The sequence below is a fragment of the Oryzias latipes genome, chromosome 5 (genome assembly GCF_053564925.1).
Source record: "Oryzias latipes strain Hd-rR chromosome 5, Olatipes_Hd-rR_3.1".
Lineage (NCBI taxonomy): Eukaryota > Metazoa > Chordata > Actinopteri > Beloniformes > Adrianichthyidae > Oryzias > Oryzias latipes.
The window spans coordinates 26,929,334-26,951,246 of NC_136241.1; the positions used below are offsets into that span (position 1 = coordinate 26,929,334).

Consider the following 21,913-nt stretch of genomic DNA (forward strand, 5'->3'; position numbering starts at 1 on the left):
CGCTGTTTTCTCTGCGTTCTCTCCCTCCCGGTTCAAGCCAGCTAACCTCTGCGTGAACTTTCTCTGCAATAAATCAATAAGTTGGGCTGCAGCGTGTCGGCTTTTCCTCATCTCTCCAGCAGCTGCTGCTGCTGCTGCCGCCGCTGCTGCATCAACCCAGATCTCTCATCGGCTGCAGATGTCAGGTTGTCATCCTCTTGTTTTCAACTCTCCTCTTCTCTTCTCTTGTTTCCTCACCTCTTCTCCTTACCTGCACTATAAATAGCTCCGCCCCACTCCCCTCGGTGCCTATACCCCTCTGGTTGTTTTCCCATGGGGAAACCAGGCAGGCCTGGGCAGCGGTATCGTCTGCTGTTCACTCCCGTCTCCCGAGGGGAAAGGATGAGCTCCGCTGGCCCTGAGCATCCTCCACCCTTCATCATGCAGCAAGCATGCCTTGCAGGCAAATACAAAACAGGGTTCCATGCGGCAGCTTGGAGCACCTGCTAATATAAGATATAAGGATTGTGCTGGCCACTGAAAACCAAATCATTTCCACTCCAGAGGAGAAGTTTGCTGTTTCTAACATAATTTTTAAAGAGCTGCAGACTCGGAAACTCTCACGATATTTTCTGCAGTGTTTTTTATTTTGAAAAAGCGCTGTCTCTAGTGATTTTTATGCTGATATTACCCACAAAGTTGTTCAGTACATCTCTCCGAGCTTAATTTCCATAACCAGTTTGGACGTGCTCACAGTGTTGTAATGTGCTTGTAACTTATAGAAAAGCTGCAATATCTCAGTTTCTGTGAATTAAACTCCACTTTAGTTATGCGTGCAGCGACATGCAGCCACCTGAGGGGGTTTAACTTGCAGAAACTCATCTTTTAAGTCATTATCTTGTTATAATAAACATAAAAAAGCTTGGTAAACATCTGCATTTCACATTTTCTAATATGATTATCCTGCAATATAAAGCTTCGATGTTATTATTCTCCGTTGTGCTTGTTGTCACCTATAGCATTGATGCAACAAACCAGCAATGAATGCGCCAGGTCAGTTTCATCACAAAGAATCAGGCATTTGGTTAAGTCCCATTACTGTGAAGAGGATAGCGTTGGCAGTAAATGAAGGCTCCTGTTCCTTTTCTCCAGGAGCCCCAGGGGATCCTGCTGTAGTGCAGAGTTGCTCATTCTCAAGAGGCTTCCTTAAATTATATTTTCATGGATATTAAATGTTGAAAACTTGTACTGAACTTTGAAATAATCCAGCAGCAAATGGACAATGAAAGAGTAACAGGGAATTGGAAATGTGAGAGAAGGTGGGCATTTTGAGCACAAAACTCACAGGGAAGATTTTACATAAAAAGTAATCATGAATTTTCACTTTTTGCTTCCGTTTTACACTTTATGGTAATTCCTAACAGTGCTGTTTGATTGCCTCCTCTTTTTCCCGGCTCAAGCAGCCGAGAAATGTTAGTTTTTGAGGAACAACTTAAACGTTTCAGGATAAATCCAGATGGGATTTTTATTTTTTAATTGTTTAAGAATTTTCATCTTCAATTTGTCAGACATTATCTTGAATTTTTGCATTTAGGTAAAACTTTTAAAGGGCAATTTAGAGTCATCCTGTTTTTCTGTCTGACCAGAACAGAATGTAATCATGTATCATTGTTAGCAAGAATAACTACTGCTAGGTACCCTCATGTCATGTTACTGGTCAGTTCAGTGGGTAACCAACAGGTGGCCTGTTACAAAAACAAGGCAGTCCCTGTCTACTCCAATGCTAGATTCCAACTTCAACAGAAATATTTAAAGTATTTTCTCCTGCCGCGTCAGCTCTCCCATTTTCCTTATTCGGCCCATAGCTGAACCCCATTTGTCCAAACTACCTAACAACCACCTGAGCGACAGAACTGAGAGCCAATCAGATCTCTGCTTGATGCGTTTAATGACCTCCAGAACTCATAACGCGGCCCGACAGCCAAGTTAAACTCAGTCCGCAACAATATGTTTAAAACTAAATATACAAATGAATGTGTGCATTTGATGTAATTTCAACATTTTTAAAGTACAATAAGTCTGTGGGTTCTTTTTAATAACATTGTTATGCTGTTGCTAATAAATGATGAGTATTTCTCGTAGTAGTTTTGCTGATTGTCTAGTCTGGTTGATACGTGGTGAGTTTCTGCTTCATGCAGGTGTTGAGACTTTAAACGTGATCTTAGGTTGGTCTGAATGTTCTGTAGATGTGACAAAGACTGCTCACATAAAGACGGGGAGCCAAACACACACTCACACGCTGCAGTGAGTGACGGGCAGCGGGTTTTACGTTATTACAATCCCTGCGCGGTTCACCTTACTGGCCGTGCCCCCCCCCCCCCCCCCCCCCCCCGCTTTCTTCCTCTAACATCCCGTCCCCGCAACTGCGCGCTCTTTCTCAGAGACGGGAGCACGCAGTTTTAGGCACGACAATTCACAGGTTTCCAGCTGGTACAAACTCTGTGAAATAATAAATAATAGTAACTGATAGTGCTGGTGTAGATTTTGTTCTCCAAGCACCGCTAATACTGCGCGCCTCTGGCATCGCATCGCGCCAGACAAAGACTGGTCTAATGAAAAAAAAAAAAAAAAGTATAATTAAAGATTTGTCTGCGAGCCACATGTGACCATCAAAAGAGCCATATATGGCTCGCGAGCCATAGGTTCTCGACCGCCTGGGGTTCCAGAGCCTGCATCAGGCTCTGGAACCCCCATGACCCTGAAAGGGTTAAGCAGGTTAAGATAAAGGATGGATGGATGCTTTACAATGCAGTTCTAAATATAGAGAATGAAAACTGCGTTTTATTTTAATTTGTATGGGAGCATTAGTTAGAAAAAAATCTTTGTGTCTTTGTTCCCAGTCAACCAGAAGAAAATCGAAAGAGGACGACGACCCATTGAAAAAGGGCTCAATTTCTATAATATATTATAACCTTTTTAACATTGAATGTACCGCTACATTGGATCAACTGAAAGAAGCCTGGAGTTTGGACTTGAAAACAACAATTACGGAAGAACAGTGGATAAAAGCTCAGCAACGAATTCCCTCCTCATCAGTGTGCAGCAGACATGGTTTAATCCAGTTCAAAATCCTTCACAGACTTCACTTGTCAAGGAAAAAACTATCAAGAATGTTCTCAAGAGTGGACCCTTCATGTGAACGTTGTGGACACGCTTCTGCCTCACTGTCCCACACATTTTGGGACTGCAACAAAATCATTCCTTATTGGACAAAAATATTTGAAATGTTGTCTCTAATATTTAAGGTTAAGTATGCATTGGACCCTATAACAGGATTATTTGGAGTGCCAACTACTGGAATTTGCTTAAACAGTAAACAAAAAATGTCTTGAATTATGTTACCCTATTGGCTAGACGTCTAATCCTACTTAATTGGAAAAGCAAATTTCCCCCAACATATCTTCATTTGGTAAGAAACATAATGCAATACTTAAATTTAGAAACGATTAAATTTTCATTGAAACAGCAAGAAAACCTTTTTTATGAAACATGGCAACCATTTATTGATTATTTCAACAGTATATAGACAAGTCAACCTCTATTTAAACACAATAGTAAAATAGCAGGGTTTTTTCTTTTTTTTCTTTTCTCTTTATCTTCTTTTTTTTTTGTTGCCCTTTTTTGTTGTTGTTGTTTTGATATTATACTGTCTGTATTGTTTGCTAAAAAAAAGAAGTAAAAAAAAAAAAATCGTTAAAGATTTAAAAGAAAGATAAATTTTGCTTTTGCTTGGGAGGTTTTGTAAAAAAACTTTTTTTGGGGGGGACTGGACTATTATTAGGGTCTGCATTACAAGGCACAGCTTTAGCCGACACCTTTATGTAACGTTTTATTTAATCCTGAACGATGGTGTGCAACTGTAAATGTGCTTTACAGTGTTTGTGATCAGGTGGCTGGCGTACGCAAACTGTTTAACTTTATTTATATATTTAGAAGACACTGTACTTCACTGCTACCTTTTATTTAAAAAAATTTTTTTTGGGTTTTAGTGCATTGGTCCTTAACCTGTTCAGGCCATCAACCATTTTAATGTCCGATAATATTTTCCCAGACCGGCTCGTGTGAGGCTGAAGTGGCGTCTGATGGATTTAAAATGGATATTTTCTAAGTATAACACTAAATCCACCAGATCCACTGAATATTATGCAGAGCAAGGTTTGGTGTGTGGGAACAACTGTCGCAATGAATCCATCTTTGGAGTAAGGACTCCTTGTTTTTGTGTGTTCAATGCTGCTTTCTTTACGTTGATATCAAAGGCTCTTTTTCTGTTTTCTCGCTGACTTTTCTGCAAAAAGAAACCTTCCAAATATGTTTGTTCTTTGTTAATTTTGGTAGCTTTAGGGGTTTCCACATAGCGGTCAGTGCAGCCGCTTTGAGAAAGAAGCGGATGTGTTTTTGTCACATGATCGAGTGACTTGACATGCGTCAAGAATGAGTCAGATGTGGTGGAGTGAATCCATTAGTTTTTCAAAATAAACTACCTTCTGAATCAAATAATAAGTAAAGTAAAAAATGTAAGTTGTAATTTTTTACTCTGCTGTCCCTTTACCAACTGTCCAATGGACGCAGGGCTTTGGCACAACTCTTGTAGAGTATTTAAGATGAATTCAAGCTTCAAGAGAGTTTTACCATTTAAATTGAGTATGAAAGCCAGTAAAAAACTAATACCTGCTGATTTGGCATTCCTTAATTTCCCTTTATGTCACGAAATGATAATTGAGTTTCTGTAAGTTAAACAACAAGCTCGCTAATGTTTAGTCATCATAGTTATAGACTGCTGTTCCAGACGAGTTTCCAGACAAACGTTTGCCTTTTCAAAGATGTTCTGGGAAATAACAGTACATTCGTATGTTAGCCATGTGCTCAGCGTCGGTGTTTAAAGGTTTCATAGCAGCTTTATTCACATTAATTATGTATTTTCATATTTGATGTTTGGTTCTTCAAGTAAAAAAAGGTTTAAATTTAGAAATGACAGCGTTCTGTGTGTTACATTGGGAGTATTTTCTAAAGGTTAGAAATGTACATAATTGATTTTTAAGTTAATGAAGAGATCTATGAATCTCAGGGAAGGGATTTTTTGTGTAATGACTGCTGTCGAAAGCATCTGAAATTTTACCGCAAGTAAAAAAGGTTTAAATTTACCCAATGTAGAGACAAACTGTTAAATACACAGAAAGGTTAAGATGACCCATTTAAATTCTTAAAGACCCGTTCTGATGAATATGGTGTTTTAAACAGGTTCTTGTGGCCTTTTTCTCATGATAGAGGTCATAAATAAAGAAAATTGATCTTAAATTTGCACTTCTGAGTACTTCTTTATTCAAATAGTTGTGAATCAGGAACCGACAAAGAAAATGCATTATGAAAAAGACGTAAAAAAGACAATGGGTGGGCCACAAGCTCCCCGCTCCATTCTCATGCATCCACTTTTAGACAACTAGATCCATAAATTCCTTTTCTTCATCTAGGCTGGTATCTGGCTTAACAACGGTACGGCTGGATAGCTTCAATATTACTCGTAAATCTTTGCTGCACTGGTGTAGGTTGGGGGTGTAGGCTAGTAGAAGAGAGTGTAAACAGGGAGCTCTCACTAAAGAGAAGAGGGACGGAGTTAATCCACACCAATGTTCTTACCAACAACTCAGAAGCAAATTTCTAATGAACTGCTGTGGCACTGCAGAAACTTTGTCCTAGCAAACAACATATTTTTGGAAAACACCAAAAACAAAACAACAATTAAACAATTAAAGATCACTTATGGCATATTTACATTTAATCTGATATATATATATATATATATATATATATATATATATATATATATATATATATATATATATATATATATATATATATATATATATATATATATATATATATATATATATATAGAAAGCCGTTGTGGTGGATGTGGCAGTGCCAAGCGATGGAAACATCAGGAAGAAGGAACATGAGAGACTGGAGAAATACCAGGGACTCAGAGAAGAACTGGAGAAAGCCTGGAAAGTGAAGGTGACAGTGGTGCCTGTGGTAATTGGAGCACTCGGGGCAGTAACCCCCAAGCTGGAGGAGTGGCTACAACAGATACCTGGAAAGACCTCAGACCTCTCAGTCCAGAAAAGCGCAGTGCTAGGAACAGCTAAGATACTGCGCAGGACCCTCAAGCTCCCAGGCCTCTGGCAGAGGACCCGAGCTTGGAGGAAAAACCACCCGCGGAGGGTGAGAGGGGCGTTTTTATAAATTCTTTTTTTTAATAAAAGGTTATGTATAATTTCTGTATTGTAACACATTACCCAATTTTCAGTAAAATCTTTTTAGTTTTAGTCCATTTATGCTTGATTGATGTTCAGCTTTTTATTACATAGATATAATAGGTGTCTTTCAGGGTTTTCCACAGTCTAACTCTGCACTGCTAGAACAGTTTGTTGTTTCTCCTCCACTTCTGAAAACTATCAAATCCCTCACTGTAAATGTCACATTTTTTATCCAACACTTATCTAGAAAAAGTTGCCATTCACAAGCAATTTTTATTTTCTTCCCCCATTGTGAGATTTTAGCAAAAAAGTTCTCTATAAAGATTTTTTGAAGCGTATCAAGTTGCTGATAAATCCTCTAGTAAAATATATTTTTTACTTTTGATAATGTTGAAAAAAAAAGTGCAACAATAAAAGAGGTTGGCCAGCCTTTGGACTTGCTCACAAGTTTGTGCTTCCTGCCGTTGTCTCGTTTTTTTTTTTTTATTATTTATTTTTTTCCCCTTTAAACTTTGAAATCTTCCTCCTTGTGCTCACAGAACGTTCAGAGACAGAAGATGAAAGGTTTGGGTAAAAAAATAAAGGATTTCTAAAGGAAATGTCTGCATCAGAGTGTCATAATAAGTCATTCAGAAGTCTTCTCCATTCACCCGACTCTAAAGCTTCCTTCGGCACCAAGGACAAAATGCTTACACCACTATTGAAATGTGCAGAGAAAGGAGTCGTCTCTGGGGAGGAAAACTTCAGGGAGACTTTGTAGAGGGATAAGATGAAGAGGAGGAGGAGAATGGAGGAAGGTTACCGTAGGTGTAGAGGTAACGAGATGAAGCTCTAATGATCCCTGTGGGAATAATGGCTTCCTAGAACCTACACCAAAAAATGAGGGAGGAGAGGTGGAAAATAAGGAAAGCTAATATGTACAAAAACATGGATGTATTTTCCCCCACAAATTGCTTGGAGTAAAAAATGTTCTTTATGATTTCATGTTTATTATACAATTACCGGTATGAAGCCCATTGAGATGACTAGTGTTGTAATATTTTGCCATATAAATAAAAATGAATTTAATTGAAAAACCTGACCACTTGGGGAGGAATATCATCTGAATGTGCTATTTGAGTGTGCCTATGAAGAACCCAAAAATTGAAACTAGTTACAGAGTAAAAAAGCAAAAAATTAAAAAAGGAAGTAGTCTCTCAACATTTACTGGTATTTCTTTACTGTAATTTATCGAGTTCAAGGTGTTTAATTCCTTCATGCTTCCATCTGCTGACCCAGTTAGTGGAGATTTTTACCGCCCAGACGTTATAGTAAAAAAACAACATCCAATGTTCGGTTTATTAATTGCTTGATAAACAGGATTTCCATGTAGAAATTCCCACAAAGCTTCAAATTCAGTAAAACAAATTTAGTCAAATTTGTTTGACTTTTTCTGAATATTTTCAGTTTTTCATATTCATTTTAAGTTAGGATCAACAGCCTTTTATTAATCTGTCATCAGGAATTGCAAGAATATGCTTTGCTTTCTGCAGATTTGGACCCAAAATGCAGGATTTACTGAAAACTTGAAGACACTCAGAATGACAAAACCATGCCCACCGAGTACAACCAAGCAAAAGAAATGGTAAACAACAGCAGATGACCATAAAACTGAACTGACAACCAGAACTTTAAATACCGTAAACTGAAGTTGATCGACTTCACTGAAGGCAGCTGAGAATAATTATCAAATGAAAGCAGGTGATACTGTGACTGAGGGAAAAAGCAGTATAGCTCACATGCATCAAACTCAAGGCCCGGGGGCCAAATCTGGCCCTCCATGTCATCTATGTGGCCCGCGAGAGCATAAAAGTTTTTAATTTCTTAAAAGGGAATTAAACTTGAAATATCAGATTGGGCAACTATACATTAGGACTTACACTGTCCATATAACCTGACCTGACAGAATCAAATGTAAAAGGATTTATGCTAGAGCAACAAGCAAACTTATGTTTTCTAGGCAACTGGAACTGTCACTTTAAAAAGTGATAATAAATAAATGATGAGTTGTTTAACATTAAGGAGTAGTTTCATTTATTTTTCAGTTATATCTGGCCCTTTGAGGACAACCACTATGCTGATGTGGCCCTCAGTGAAAATGAGTTTGACAACCCTGGTATAGAGGAACCAAAGAAACATAAGAGAGCAAACAACCCAAATTAGGGACACAATCCTCGCACCATGAACTGACAAACAAAAAAACAAGCAAACAAACAAACATAAAAGTACACTTCCATTCCAGGTCATTAAAAGAAAGAGAGAGAAAGGAGCGCTGATGCATCTCATTTGTTTTGGTCACTAAACTGATTTTTCTTTTTTTTTTGAAAGGGACTATATATCTTGCTTTTCTTAAGTCTGTCAGAGTAAATTATTAAATTCCCTTTGGCACATTAAATAAAGATTTTACAAATTTTCTCTGAGGCTTTCACTCCTTGTGGGTGTCGCCCATTTCATGACGTCAACCTAGAGTCGGCCTCGGCAGCGTGTCTGCATTTCGCCCACGAAAACATTCGATTTTTTGCAAAGATGGATGTGCATATTGTGAATATAAAAAGGTAAGCGTTTTTACAAGCGATCACCGCTGGAAAGAGTGAGAGTGTGTCAGCCTGGGGGCGCTGCTGGCAGTGCAGACTCTTCCTGAAAGGGGCTGTTCGTCACATTCATTCGTCACAATCTGAAAACCCACTCACTGTTGTGGGCTGGGAGGGGCTGGTGCTCAAAGGGCAGGTTTTTTGAGGAAATGCGGGAATGGATCAAAATACTGCTTTGACGTTGTTTTTCGTAAGGAATTAACAATTATAATACACTTTAAAGCTCAAAGTTTTTTTTGCATGACATAGGCTCTTTAATTAATGGCATAAGGTGATCCCTCGCTAAGTTGGAACTCTGTCTGCCATTCAGGAGTAAAAATAACCCAAAACAATTTCATCCAGTTTAGATTTTGGTTCTTTGGAACTGTTATAAAAGGTTGATATTGTTAAAAAAAAAAAAAAAAACATTCAAAAACAGGCTTTGTTTCTTACTGGAAAGAAAGTGCATGTTTTGAAAAACTCAAACTCAATAATCCACCATGGTGAAACTAGGAAAAACATAAATAAAATCTATGAAATTGCTAAAAAATCCTGTGAGCAATCACTAAGACAAAGAAGCTTACCTTGAGTCAGAACATGCTGCTCTGTCTGAGAATAAAACTATAAGAAGTCCTTCTCCAATTTAATAGTTATCATGGTTTAATTCTACAATGCGCTGTGAAGCATTTTTAACTATAATTCTTCCAATATTTCTCGTGCAGAAACATAAATATATGTTTTTAGTTATGACAGTAAACAATTTGAACTAAAGATGTAACAATTATTTTAACAACGATTCGATTTATGTCCATAAATGAAGTTATGTGTAAAAAAAAATAAAGTGAAATGGCACAGGGAATAAGTATTGAACACGCTTACTGAAATTTATTTAATACTTAGTGCAAAAACCTTTGTTGGTGATTACAGCCTCAAGGCGCCTCCTGTATGGAGAAACCAGTCCAATACATTGCTCAGGTGTGATTTTGGCCCATTCATCCACACAAACTGCCTTCAAATCTTCAAGGTTCCAGGGGTCTCTTCTGTGAACCCGGATCTTCAGTTCTTTCCAAAGATTTTCAATTGGATTCAAGTCTGGTGATTGACTGGGCCATTCTAGCAGCTTTATTTTCTTTTTCTTCAACCAGATGAGTGTTACCTTGGCTGTGTGCTTGGGATCGTTGTCTTGCTGAAAGATCCACCCCCTTTAATCTTCAGAAGCCTGGCAGATGACAGCAGATTCTGATCAAGAATGTCTCCATACTTTTCTCCAGTCATTATTCCTTCAATGATATGAAGTCTACCAGTACCACATGCTGAAAAACAGCCCCACGCCATGATGCTCCCACCTCCAAACTTGACTGTTGGTATGGTGTTTTGGGGGTGATGTGCGGTGCCATTTTTTCTCCAAACATGATGTGTCTTATGACATCCGAAGAGTTCAATTTTGGTCTCATCTGACCAGAGTATCTTCTCCGAGAATGTCATGGGTTTATCCAAATGTTGTGTCGCAAACTCCAAACGAGCTTCAACATGCTAACATGTCTAACACCTTGCTGGTGAGAAACCTTTTTAAAAGGCATCAATCAGGACTATACCAGCTGATATTACTTTGCACTAATAGGGGGCAGGTTAACCTTCTGAATACTGACAAACTCCAGCTGCTTTCTTGGCTTGCCAGACCTTTTTACCCCTCCTTTTCTTCATGTGTTCAATACTTATTCCTTGTGCCATTTCACTTTATTACACATAACTTCATTTATGGACATAAATGTTTGGATTTGTTTTCTATGTGTGCATTACTTGGGTTGATGCCGACATCTGGTGAAAATTTTGTGTCAATAGCTCGATTAGAAATGTGTTTTTTGAGAGAAATGTTGACGTGTTCAATACTTATTTTCCCCGCTGTATGTGTACAAACAAACACGTAAACAAGAATTAATGGCAAATCATTCACATTTTAGATTCCTAAAGTTTAGCCCACTGTTGTTTTTCACACAAAAATAATACAAACATTCGACGACACTGTATGGTCACGTGTCTTTGCTAAATTCAAAGTGTTTCCCCACATTGGACTGAAATAATGGATTGATCAGTTTTTGCTGCCATCACATGCGTTTACGTTAAAGTAAAATAAACCTACCATGTCTCAAATCCAATATTTATTATAATCAATTTATTTCATTTTGAAATGATTTTATAATGGTTTAGTTCAACTTGATAAACAACTTGCCTTAGACAGATTAATCTAAGGGGTATAAATCGATTCGTCAATTAAGTTGATTAATTGTTACACCTCTACTTTGACCATTCTTCATAGGTTTTGACATTATTTGGACTAAATCCTGGAATTTTGTATTTGTATTTTTCCTCTATAATACATATAAACCCATGATTTCTCAGTCATTCATAACTTTTCCCTTTTTGCAGAGGTGTTCTGTACTCATCCGATTTTTTTTTTGCCATCATACATAGTTGTCGTTCTGTGTGCAAAAACAATCTATGCTGTCTGAGCGTTTGGACACTTTGAGTTGAAAAATAGGCTTCACTTTCTAGTTGAAATATACGATTGTGTCTTTTGGGGTGGAAATGAGGTCTCGAGCATCTGCTCCTCTGCCATTTCCTCCCTCTTGCTGTGTGGCGAGGATGTGTGTGTGTGTTTTTTTTGTTTTTTTTGAAGGCGATATGGTTGTTGTCAGCTGCATGAAGTCACTGTAAATGCTCAGGGCAAAACTCCACTTCCTTGAACACAACCCATAATTCTTCTACATTGAGTTCATACACTGCCTTTTAAAAGCAGGACCACCGCTTTAAAAGGACTGTGTGTCTTTGAATGTGACGTATCTTCTCAAAAGATTTGATACAAGCCTGCAAGATTTCCAGACACAAATGCACAGAGGCCAACAATGAGTTCTCTGGGTAAAGGGAAGGAACAGTGATGGCAGATGAAAGCTGACCAGGGAAATATCTGGCATGTCTCAGAGCGAGCGCTGTAGTAGGTGGACGGCTTTTTTCATTTAGCGCTTTGCGTCATGCGGAGGAGTTTGGAGAAGAAGGGGCAAAGGAGAGATGGCTGGTGCTGGTGGGGATGTGGGAAGGGACAGTGTTTTCATTATAAACAAGAGGCAGAGAAAGGGAACAAACTCAATTTTAAGCCTGGGGTCCTTGAGGAGATGTACATCATTGACTTCACCAAGAATCAAAGGTTTGACCTTTTAACAGTGAAAAGTTTTCCCTTTACCTCACAGAGGACAAAACTCAGAAAAACAAAAATACTCAAAAAGTTTAAAAACAGACTCTAAATAATGTAAAAAGACATTTGCCCTGTATTTATCATCTTTTAATTCATTCATTCATCTTCTAATCCGATTTTTTTCCTTTCGGGGTGACGGGCTGCTGGAGCCTATCCCAGCCACCTGCCTTCGCCCGCTGGTGCTTTTAAAGATATATTCTTTGTAGAAATCAATATTAGAGAAAATATGTTTATTTTTAGTTAAAAATAGAGTAAAGGACTGTAAGCAATTCGGTTGATTAGTAATTTAAAAAAAAAGATTTTTTTCCACATTACTTTGATTTAATTTCTATTTTCAACGCTTTTGGAAAAATGAACGCATTTGTGGAGCTTCTGCCACATAGGTGGGTGTTAAAATTTGGGTTTCACATCCCGGCTTTAGAAAAAATAATAAACAACAGATGTATGCCTTATTAATGTGTATTCATTGGTTTTTACTCACTCTGCAAATGTCATGGTTCTTAAAATATTTTGAGTAAAGACATATTTTGGGGAAAAATGGAATGTCTTAAGAACCATGACATTAAATTAGAAGGTGGGGTAACTGAGGTGGCTTGCAGTTTTACAGGGGTGGCATTGCAAGCTTCTCTGCTCCCTACCTATAAAGGAGGCGTCACTGAACAGGAGTGCAGCTCTCAGTGACCAGCAGGATCTATTTGTGACCTTGGGCAGGCGAGTGAGAGGCCGAAACACCATTGATGGTGTTTTGGGAGGAGGACAGACGGCTGATGGTTTGGGGAGGGATGGAAGGAAGAGTGAGAAAACGGTGGCCCAGCCATCTGTCTGCGTGTTCTGACCCACTGCCCTTCTCATTGGCCCATTGACTGTATTAGCAGAAGCCACCCAGCAGCTAATTGCAGTGCTCAACTGTGTCTTTGCAGAGAAATTAGACAGTTTTATGGGAAACTGCTCCTCTCTTTTTTTTTTTTTACTGTAAATCATGATTCAGAGCTGCAGCAGAGAAAGGTACTCCATCTTTATGTTGAATTATGACACTCAACATGATACACTTTGAGTTATGGGTGTACTTGACCCTCCCTATAAGCCATGATCTGCCACTTCAGACACAGACATAAGTGATCCTCGCCAAACAGCAGCAAGATGTGGTGGAATGAATCAGATTGCAGTACATCGCTTTGGTTTGCTGCTGCAGGGCTCCATAAATGCTGTGTTCACTTTATTGTCCTTTTATTTGAAGGACCCTCTCAGTTCCCCACTTTGAACATGTTCTTATGGTATCTTCTGATGGTAGAGGACATATATAGAGAAAATTGATCTCATAATTGCATTTCTGAGTATGTCTTTTTTCTGCTGAGCGCCATCAATCCGCCCACAACTTAGAGGCAAATTTCCAATAAACTATTGCCACCCTGCAGAAACTATGTCTTGGAAAGTGACACAGGCTTCTTGATTTTGGCTAAAATCATATTTAAAAGACCCCTGGAAATGATTTAAAATGTTTTTTTTTTAATTTATTACCAATGTTTTCTATTTGAGCTAAGTGGAGTTTACTGCATTTTAATAACCCCATACATGTGAACTTCAAATTAGCGCCTCTTTTTCGGCATTATGTGGGTTGAAAACCTGAAAGGTTTTAGGGAACATAGTGTCAAAATTAGACGATGTTTAGTGAAAAAATGTTTAGGACACCAAATTCACAAAAATGGTAATTGGATTAGAAATAGTACAAAAGCACTTAATTAGGACAGTTGTACAGGCTAGTTCTTTGACCTTTGTTGCATTGTTACAAGATGAAATAACTGCTGAATGAAGGTTTTGTGCATGTCCTCATCCACAGAGAATGATAAAATTAAAATTAGGAAAGTTTTCAGGCTCCTTCAACAGCAGCTAAATCTGACCTGATGGAGCTGCAGGAATGTGCTCAGAAACTGTCCCAAATTCGTTTTATAGCACATTTATCAAAAAAGTCAAACTTATGTCATGAAATTTTATTTAGAAAGAACAGAGACCCCTAAAGAGAGCTGTCATTGAGAGAGCATAGACAAAAGGCTGTGTGGACACAAACAGAATAAAAGAATACATTTAAACATACTTTTCTCTGGAAACTTATTTTCTGAAAAGATGTGAATGACTTTTGCTTTGGCTCTAATATAATCTTTGCTGTCAACTCCAAAATAATCCCACAGAAAGCATTTTAATGTCTTTTTTAATGCCAATGACAAGGAGATGCTCCAGGCTTGAACTTGGTTTCTGCAGAATCATCTTACTGGGTTACATTCATTGCAGAGACCAGTGAGGTCAAGTTTCATTGCTAAATTCACAAAACCACAAGTTCACAGTTTAATTCAGGTTCCCATTCAACACATGCAAATTTGGTTACATTTTTGCTCAAAAACCAAATAAAAAAACTTTTTTCACCAGGGATTTAAACAACAAGAAATAGAACACTCACTTGTAAAATTATACATTTTTACATTAAAAACTAACAAAAAAAGCAGTTTCCTGCAAGAAATTGCTTTAAAATTAAATGTATTGATTTGATGGACTAATATTGCACTTTCTAGGCGAAGATTAATTGAACTAAAATGATTCTTTTTAAACACAGCAGCAGTGTCCAGGTCTCCACATGTCCACTAACTCATGAAGACATCAGCGGTCCCCCCCACCCCAGCATATTATCTCTTTTAAAAAGTTTGTTGCTGAGTCAGCACCCCGTGGTTGTTAGTGTGTAGAAACACAAGGTTTCTCACAAAAATCCCCAACTACCCACTGACACTGGATTTATGATTTAACCCTTGCGCTATCCTAGGCACTTTAATGTTGGGAGTTGGGTCATCTAGACCCACTAGACAGTGCGCTGAACCTTTTTTCTTCAATGATTTGTGAACCTCACTGGTGTCCATGGATTACAAGAAATCTTTCCACCTTTATCCACCTTTGTCATGGTAGGGAGAACACGTCAATGTAAGGGTGGGGTCACCTAAGCTAGCACAAGGGTTACATGGCATTTAGGTTGTTGGAGAGAACTCACTGTAAACGTTTTTACTAAGCACATCTAATGCTGTTTTTGTTTTGTTTGCAATACTTTAAGTTCTGTTCATGGTGGAAAAAATCACAAGAGTGGTGCTGAAACTTGAATATACGGATAGATTAACTTTAAAAAAACGAACTCCAGCTTTTTTTAAAATTATTGATATTTATACCCATCCATCCATTTTCTGTACCGCTTTGTCCCTTTCGGGGTCACGGGGCTGCCGGAGCCTATCCCGGCTACTTGGGCGTAGGCAGGGGATGCCCTGGACAGGTCGCCAGTCTGTCGCAGGGTAGAACGTCCACAATCACACACCCATGCACTCTCACACTCACACCTATGGACCATTTAGAGTTGCCAATTCACCTATGAAGCATGTTTTTGGACAGTGGGAGGAAGCCGGAGATCCTGGAGAAAACCCACACATGCACAGGGAGAACATGCAAACTCCACACACAAAAGTCCCCAATTGATGTATTTTTCATGTCCCCCAGCCGGGACTTGAACCAGGGGCCTTCTTGCTGTGAGGCAAGAGCGCTAACCACTGCGCCACCGTGCAGCTGATATTTATACTTTATTTTTTGTATTTAAGCGTTGCGTTTAGTCTTTCCTTGTGGTGTGAACAATCTGGTTATGTTCTATATTTTTTCCAAACCTCCACTTTCTTCATCAGTTGACTGCATAGGGGAACTTGGCGGTGTCCGCCAAACAATGCCAACTGAATTGAGCTTTGGTTCAGCCTCTTTTCGGACTCTTGGTTCTTCCTCCGAGACGTCTTTGTTGGTCCTTGGAGTTCTGAGTGAAAAACCCACAATCACGCGTGTGTCTGGATGTTTATGCCTCATGATCAGACACAAGACATCACATAGACAAAAAGGCAATGGCTATGTCAGAATTACCTCCCTACTCCCTATCAGGGATGGGTAAATTCAGGCCTTGAGGGCTGTAGTCCTACTTGTTTTCCAACATACGCTGCCCTCTTAGTTGATGTATTTTTTTGTAAGGACCCCTCCTCACTGCTGTTTGGTTATTGGAAACATTTCCGATCATTGACACAACTGAGTCTGTAGTATGTCACGGATGTGTACTGCAAATGCAGGCATACACATAAACAGCCTCATTATCAGTCCCATCAGCCTCCTGAATTTGTCTCAGCGTCGACAACACATCCAAAAAGGTCATCCTTCTTTAAATTTAAACTTCTGATATGGACTGTCCTGAAAAACACAAGTTTGCTGCCGTAATAACATCATTGTAAAAATGACTCAGAGGAAATAAAAAGAACAAACCTGCTGACATTTTCTTTCTTTAGTGTCATTTTGTACATTTTTGTACATGTAACGGAGTGCTTAAGGGAAAGCTCATCGGTATGAGTAGCTTAGCAGGCTGAGGGCAAAGAGGCCAGGCCTCGCAGATGCCTTCACGCTTCAAGGCAAAGTGATTGCACAACGTAGCTTTAACATTCAGACGAGACAGAGAGGAGCAAGTGTCAGGCTGACGGATGAAAGATGAGAGACGGAGAGCCGAGAAGTGTTTTGTTAGACTCATTCTAATGTGGAAAACATCACTCCCCAGCCTGACAAGCAGCCGTGGGTCAGAGATCATGTTAACTGGAAATACTGGGGACTGTAACACAAACACACACACACACACACACATCTGTTGAAAAAGATGTTTTACCCCCTGGCCAGCTGGCCAGGGGGTAAAACTTGCAGTATTTTTGTAAATTTTTGTACTTTTGTCAATCAAGTTAAAACAAATAATATAAATGTTATTATTGACTGATGTTGATGTGTTAATATTTAAAGGTAGTTGTGTTTTACCTTTTTGGCATGAACGTCCCACTCCAATCATCTTTTGGTCCATTTTCAAAGTGTTTCCAGTGGTCTTTTCATTATTTTTAGCCAAAATCAAACATTTTCCAGGACATAGTTTCTGCAGAGCGGCAGGAGTTCACTGGAGATTTGCTTATGAATTGTCGGCCCCACTGTTGGCCCCCTTTCCCATCATCCATCTGTTCACACATACCCCTTGCAAGCTGAAAAAGCCCCCTACGACCCCAGCCTTACATTACTGGTGAAACATAAATGGTGAGCAATATTGGAGCTTTTTCATCTGCTCCTGATTCACAATGACTTGAATAAATAAATACTTAAAAGCGGAATTTTAAGCTTAAATTTCTTATACGTCCTCCATCATGACAAAAATGCCACAAGAACATGTTAACAGTCATCAAAAACATGATTTTGCGGGTCTTGGATTACCAGTTTCCAACTCTTTTGAGCAAAAAGAAGCAGTGGTGGTTTGAGTAAATATCCACTCTGGGACATCCAGGCTGGAGCGGGTGTGAGGACTGTCCCACCTGTCAATCAGGTGTGGGCGTGACTTCATGGGTGGCGGTTTAGAAAGCAGATGAAGGGCAAGATGAGAGGTTCTAGAGTGAGAAAAGTAGCTTTTAATATCTTGTTCTTTCTCTGCAGTGAATCTTCTCGACACGACGACTAACACCGGAGACTGGGGCTGGCTCGCCTACCCGTCACACGGGGTAAGAGCCAAATATTTGCTATTTCTCTCACGGATGTTTACAGTTCAAAACCCTCTGAAAAAATGCTTGATAAAAAAAATTCATTTGGCATCAGTGTCTTGTCAGCTGCAGCATCTTCTTGGCAATTCCCTCTGTGATGTAATTTAAAGTACAGATCATGGGGTGGGAACCTCCAGTTCATGTTGGAGGTGACACAGTGGGCTAATTGCATATCGCCCCCAGAATGCCACACCCACTACTAACATCAGCTCAGACAACTTTTGCAGATCCTCCGCAAAACGGGGGCAGCGAGGCGTTCATCAGTGAGTGCGAACAGGAGGGTTGGAAGAGAGAAAGATGAAAGAGTGAGTGAGGTGACAGCGAGGGCACTCTGTCGCTGGATTAGCATATTGTAATGCCACATCATGACGCCCCGGGTGATGGATTAGGACTCCAGCGGCGACATGCCACCGTGTCCCTGACTCCCCCGGCTGTCAGAGAAGTGCGAGAAACACTTAGCTCACCTCCGGCCCACACAGCACAGAGCCGTGATTGAACGCCGGCCAACAGGAACAGATGGATTGTCTTTCAAGTAATAAGAAAGAGCCGGAAGAATTGGATTAGAGTTTTTAGGGGAAAGGACGCCTTCTGTTTGAATCAAGAGCTTGTCAAAGGAGTCTGTTCTACAACATTCATAAACTACAACTTAAAAAGAAAACATTGTTGGTTTAATATTTAGCACATTAAGTGTAAGTAGTCAGTACTGGAAAGTACCATTTTTGGATATAATATTAATTTCCTTGCATAATTGTTCTCAAAGATTTGAAAACTATTTTATCCAGATTCAAATGCAGACTGAGTGGACGGCTGTCTGGGTTGGCTGAACCAGCCAATGTTCTGATCCATTCAGTTTGGGTGTTCAGGCCGTTGTTTTGCTGCAGAACCTCAGAGTTCTTAAGCCGGATTTGATTTATTGATGGAGAACCTTGTCTTTCAGTTGCTTCAGCAACAAAGCAGCCCCTCACCATCATACTACCACTACCGTGTATGGTTGTTGGTTGGATGTTTTATTTTTCTGGACCGCTGTTACTTATTCCTGATAAAATAAGACATACACTTTTCCAAACCTTTTCTCCTCAGTCCATGGATTGTTTGACCAAAAGTATTGGGGAAAATCTTGATTATTTTTTTCAAATTAGATGAGTTCTGTGTGCTCATTGCTCTGCAGAGTCTCTTTCCTTATCTATCTTATCCAATCCTTGTCTAAATTGTTCTATTTTGATGGATTTTTTGATTAATTTTGAATGCATTTCTGTTCTCCTGCTATAGAGAGTGATATGCTGTACACATTTTCATCACATTCTTTCAGGAACAAACATGAGTTCATGTGTCCACACGTCTTTTATGTGCACAAACTTCTAGCACCTGACCCTCTGCTGTTCCATCCAAAATCCCCACCTCATACATTCATTCATCTTGTCAGAAAGAAACTCCTTGTTATTGCCACTCTGATACAGCTGAGCAGCTGAACCTCGTCCTTAAACTGCATGCCAGAGGATAAGGTCACGGAGCTGTCAGAGCTGAACCCATTATGGACTTCATAGAGCTTTATAAAAAAATGGGGTGATTAGACCTTTTAAAAAATATCACAAGGTTGATTTTTTTTTTTTTTTTTTTTTTAACTTGTCCTGTCCAACAGCTAGGCAAACAGATGAGAGCTGAGGGCCTCTTGTGTTGGACATATTTTATTTTAACAAGAGGGGTTATTCATCTTCAGACAAACCAAAGGTATGTCTGAATAAACCCCTTTTGTAATTGAGGCCAAACTTTATTAATTTCAATCATGTTTGAAAATCTTTGGTGTTGGACCGGACGGAAAAGGAAAGAGGGGAAGAAGAGAGAGGGACGTTAGAGAGAGGGGGGGGTAGGAGGGTGATAATAGGAGGGGAAGGGGGGGTAAGACCATGAAGCAGCATAGAGCAGACAGGTTTACTGGTTGTTTATCGTTACGGTACGGTTCAAATGTAGTACAAAAAGGGCGGGGCCTGTTCACACACACTCAAATATAATCAACACACCTGCTAGCCGCAAAAATGTCCACATGTCAATATGCACACAAAACAGATAGTGTTCACGAACGCATACCTATGCCTTTAAACCAACTAGTGTGAAATCTTTCATTCATTCAATCATGCAAACTATTAGTGCAAAGGTGAGCTAACACCTGTGCTCAGGTGAGTGTATATGTTCTTCTAAAATGGATGGTGGAATGTGAAAAGAAGGAGGAGGAGCGCCCAGCCACCCCCACACCCATACCCCCGCCGCAGCAGCAGCGGCAGCCGGAATTCCCCCAACGCCACACGGGAACAGGCAGGGAACAACCGCCCCCCGGGCGACCAAGACCGCCACCCAGGCCAGGGCCAGCAGGACCGCCGCGAGGCCCCCAGAGCCAGAGAGCAGGGAGGCGCAGAGGGAAAGAGAGCGCCGCCCCAGCCCAGCCAGGAAAGCAGCCCCCCGCCGCGCCGGAAGAGCCCAACGCAGGGCCCCACCGGAGAGGGACGCCCACAGCCCCAGACGAGCACCCCACCACCACCCAGGAGTTCCGGGCATCCCCCCGCCCCGACCCCAGGTACGAGCCAGGACCCCCCAAGGGAGACCCGCTCCGCACTCCAGGCAGCCACCCACCCGGCCCACGGTTGGTCCAGGTAGGAGCAAGGCAGGGGCCCGCCGCCCCCGCCCAGGAGGGGGGAACCCCGGGGAAAAAAGGGCGGCCCACAAGGGATGTTATAAATATGGCCCGACCAGGCTCGGCCATGTTGGAAGTTTGGCGGGGCCCAGCGCCCAGGGGCAAGGACCAGGACCCACCCCCCAGGGACACGAACACCCCCGGCTCAGGTGTAATATGAACCCCCCCACCGTGCGGAGAGAGCACCGCCGGGCCCAGGGAGCCGGCACCCAAGGGACACGGCCGCCATCGCCAAGGGGCCCGCACCCCCCACCAGGGAAGGGGTAGGGGACAGATGGACCCAGGTCCCACCTTCCTTGTAAAATGTGTGTGCGTGTATGGGTGTTTGAGAGGGTGTTTGTGTGCATGTGTGTGTGTTTATGTTTGAATGTATATATTGAAGGGGGAGGGGTGTGTGTACTAAGGGGGGTGCAGTTAAAATTGGCGAGTAGGGCACTAAGGGGACATCTCCTGATTACTCACAGTGATGTCCCCTCACCCTCCACACCAAGGGGCCCTAAATGTCTAAGGTGCGGTTAAAATTGGCGGGTAGGGTGCCAGGAGGACATCTGCTGCTTGCTTGCAGTGATGTCCAAGCACCCCCCCTACCAAGGACCCTACATGTCTAAGGTGCAAATAAAACCGAAAGAGGGGGGGCCCACTCCATACGGCAACCATAGGAGGGGGGCCACTCCCAAGTAGCCCCCCCCCAAGGCGCATCGCAGGCTAGACCCCCCACCCCCTCACCCTAATATGAGGTTATATAAGGAAGGGGGTAAGTTGGGGACAGCTATTAGACTGTCCCCCGGTGGTCAAACAGCCGTCCCCCAGCCCACCCCCAGCAAAGGGGCCAGGGCCACCCAGCCCAGGGGCCCACCCCCGGAGGCGCCGACACCCTAGGCCCGGCACCACCCACCCCACACAGAGAGAGAGGAGCCAGAAAGCGTCGCCCCCCCCCCGGAGCAAGCCCAGGCCCCCACCCCCAGACGCCGGCCCTAGAAGAGCTCTGGTCAGGCCTTGACGGGACCGAGGAGGCCAACCGGCCGAGGCAACCACTGATTGCCTCAGCGGAGACCCCGACCCGCTAGCCCCCCTGCCCCGTACTAATAATGGGCCCCCCCTCCCCCCCAGAACGCCCCCCCACAGGACAGGGCCGACAAGCCCCCCACCCCACCACACCCCAGACCCCGCAGCCGAAGCGGGTGACACCCAGAGCGACCGGGGGCCCCGAGAGGGTTGTCCCGTCCCGTCCCAGAGCCAGGGAAGGGCCGATCCCAGCCCCAGGTGCAGATGGGCAGCCCATCCGGCGCCGCTGGGCCCCCCCCACCCGAGCAGGGCCCCCCGCCAACCCCCCCCAGCACAGGCAAAGGGACCACCCCCCCAAGCCAAGCCAGACCACCACCCCACCCCCCCACCACGCACCCCCACACCCAAGCCCAGAGGACCACGCAGCGCCCCAGCCCGCCCCACCCAGGCACCGG

General features: G+C 41.8%; 1 protein-coding gene across 8 annotated transcripts in view; it reads left to right on the top strand.

Moving 5' to 3' along the window:
* epha8 (eph receptor A8) overlaps positions 1-21,913 on the top strand; it is a 128,995-nt gene that overhangs the window by 13,302 nt on the left and 93,780 nt on the right. For 7 of the 8 annotated variants that reach the window (XM_023955115.2, XM_023955119.2, XM_023955116.2 and 4 more), the window contains exon 2: positions 17,664-17,728. The exons of the other annotated variant lie outside the window; for it this stretch is intronic. In XM_023955115.2, the coding sequence (XP_023810883.1) occupies positions 17,664-17,728 (65 nt within the window). The remainder of the gene's footprint in view (positions 1-17,663; positions 17,729-21,913) is intronic. 8 annotated transcript variants of the gene reach the window in all.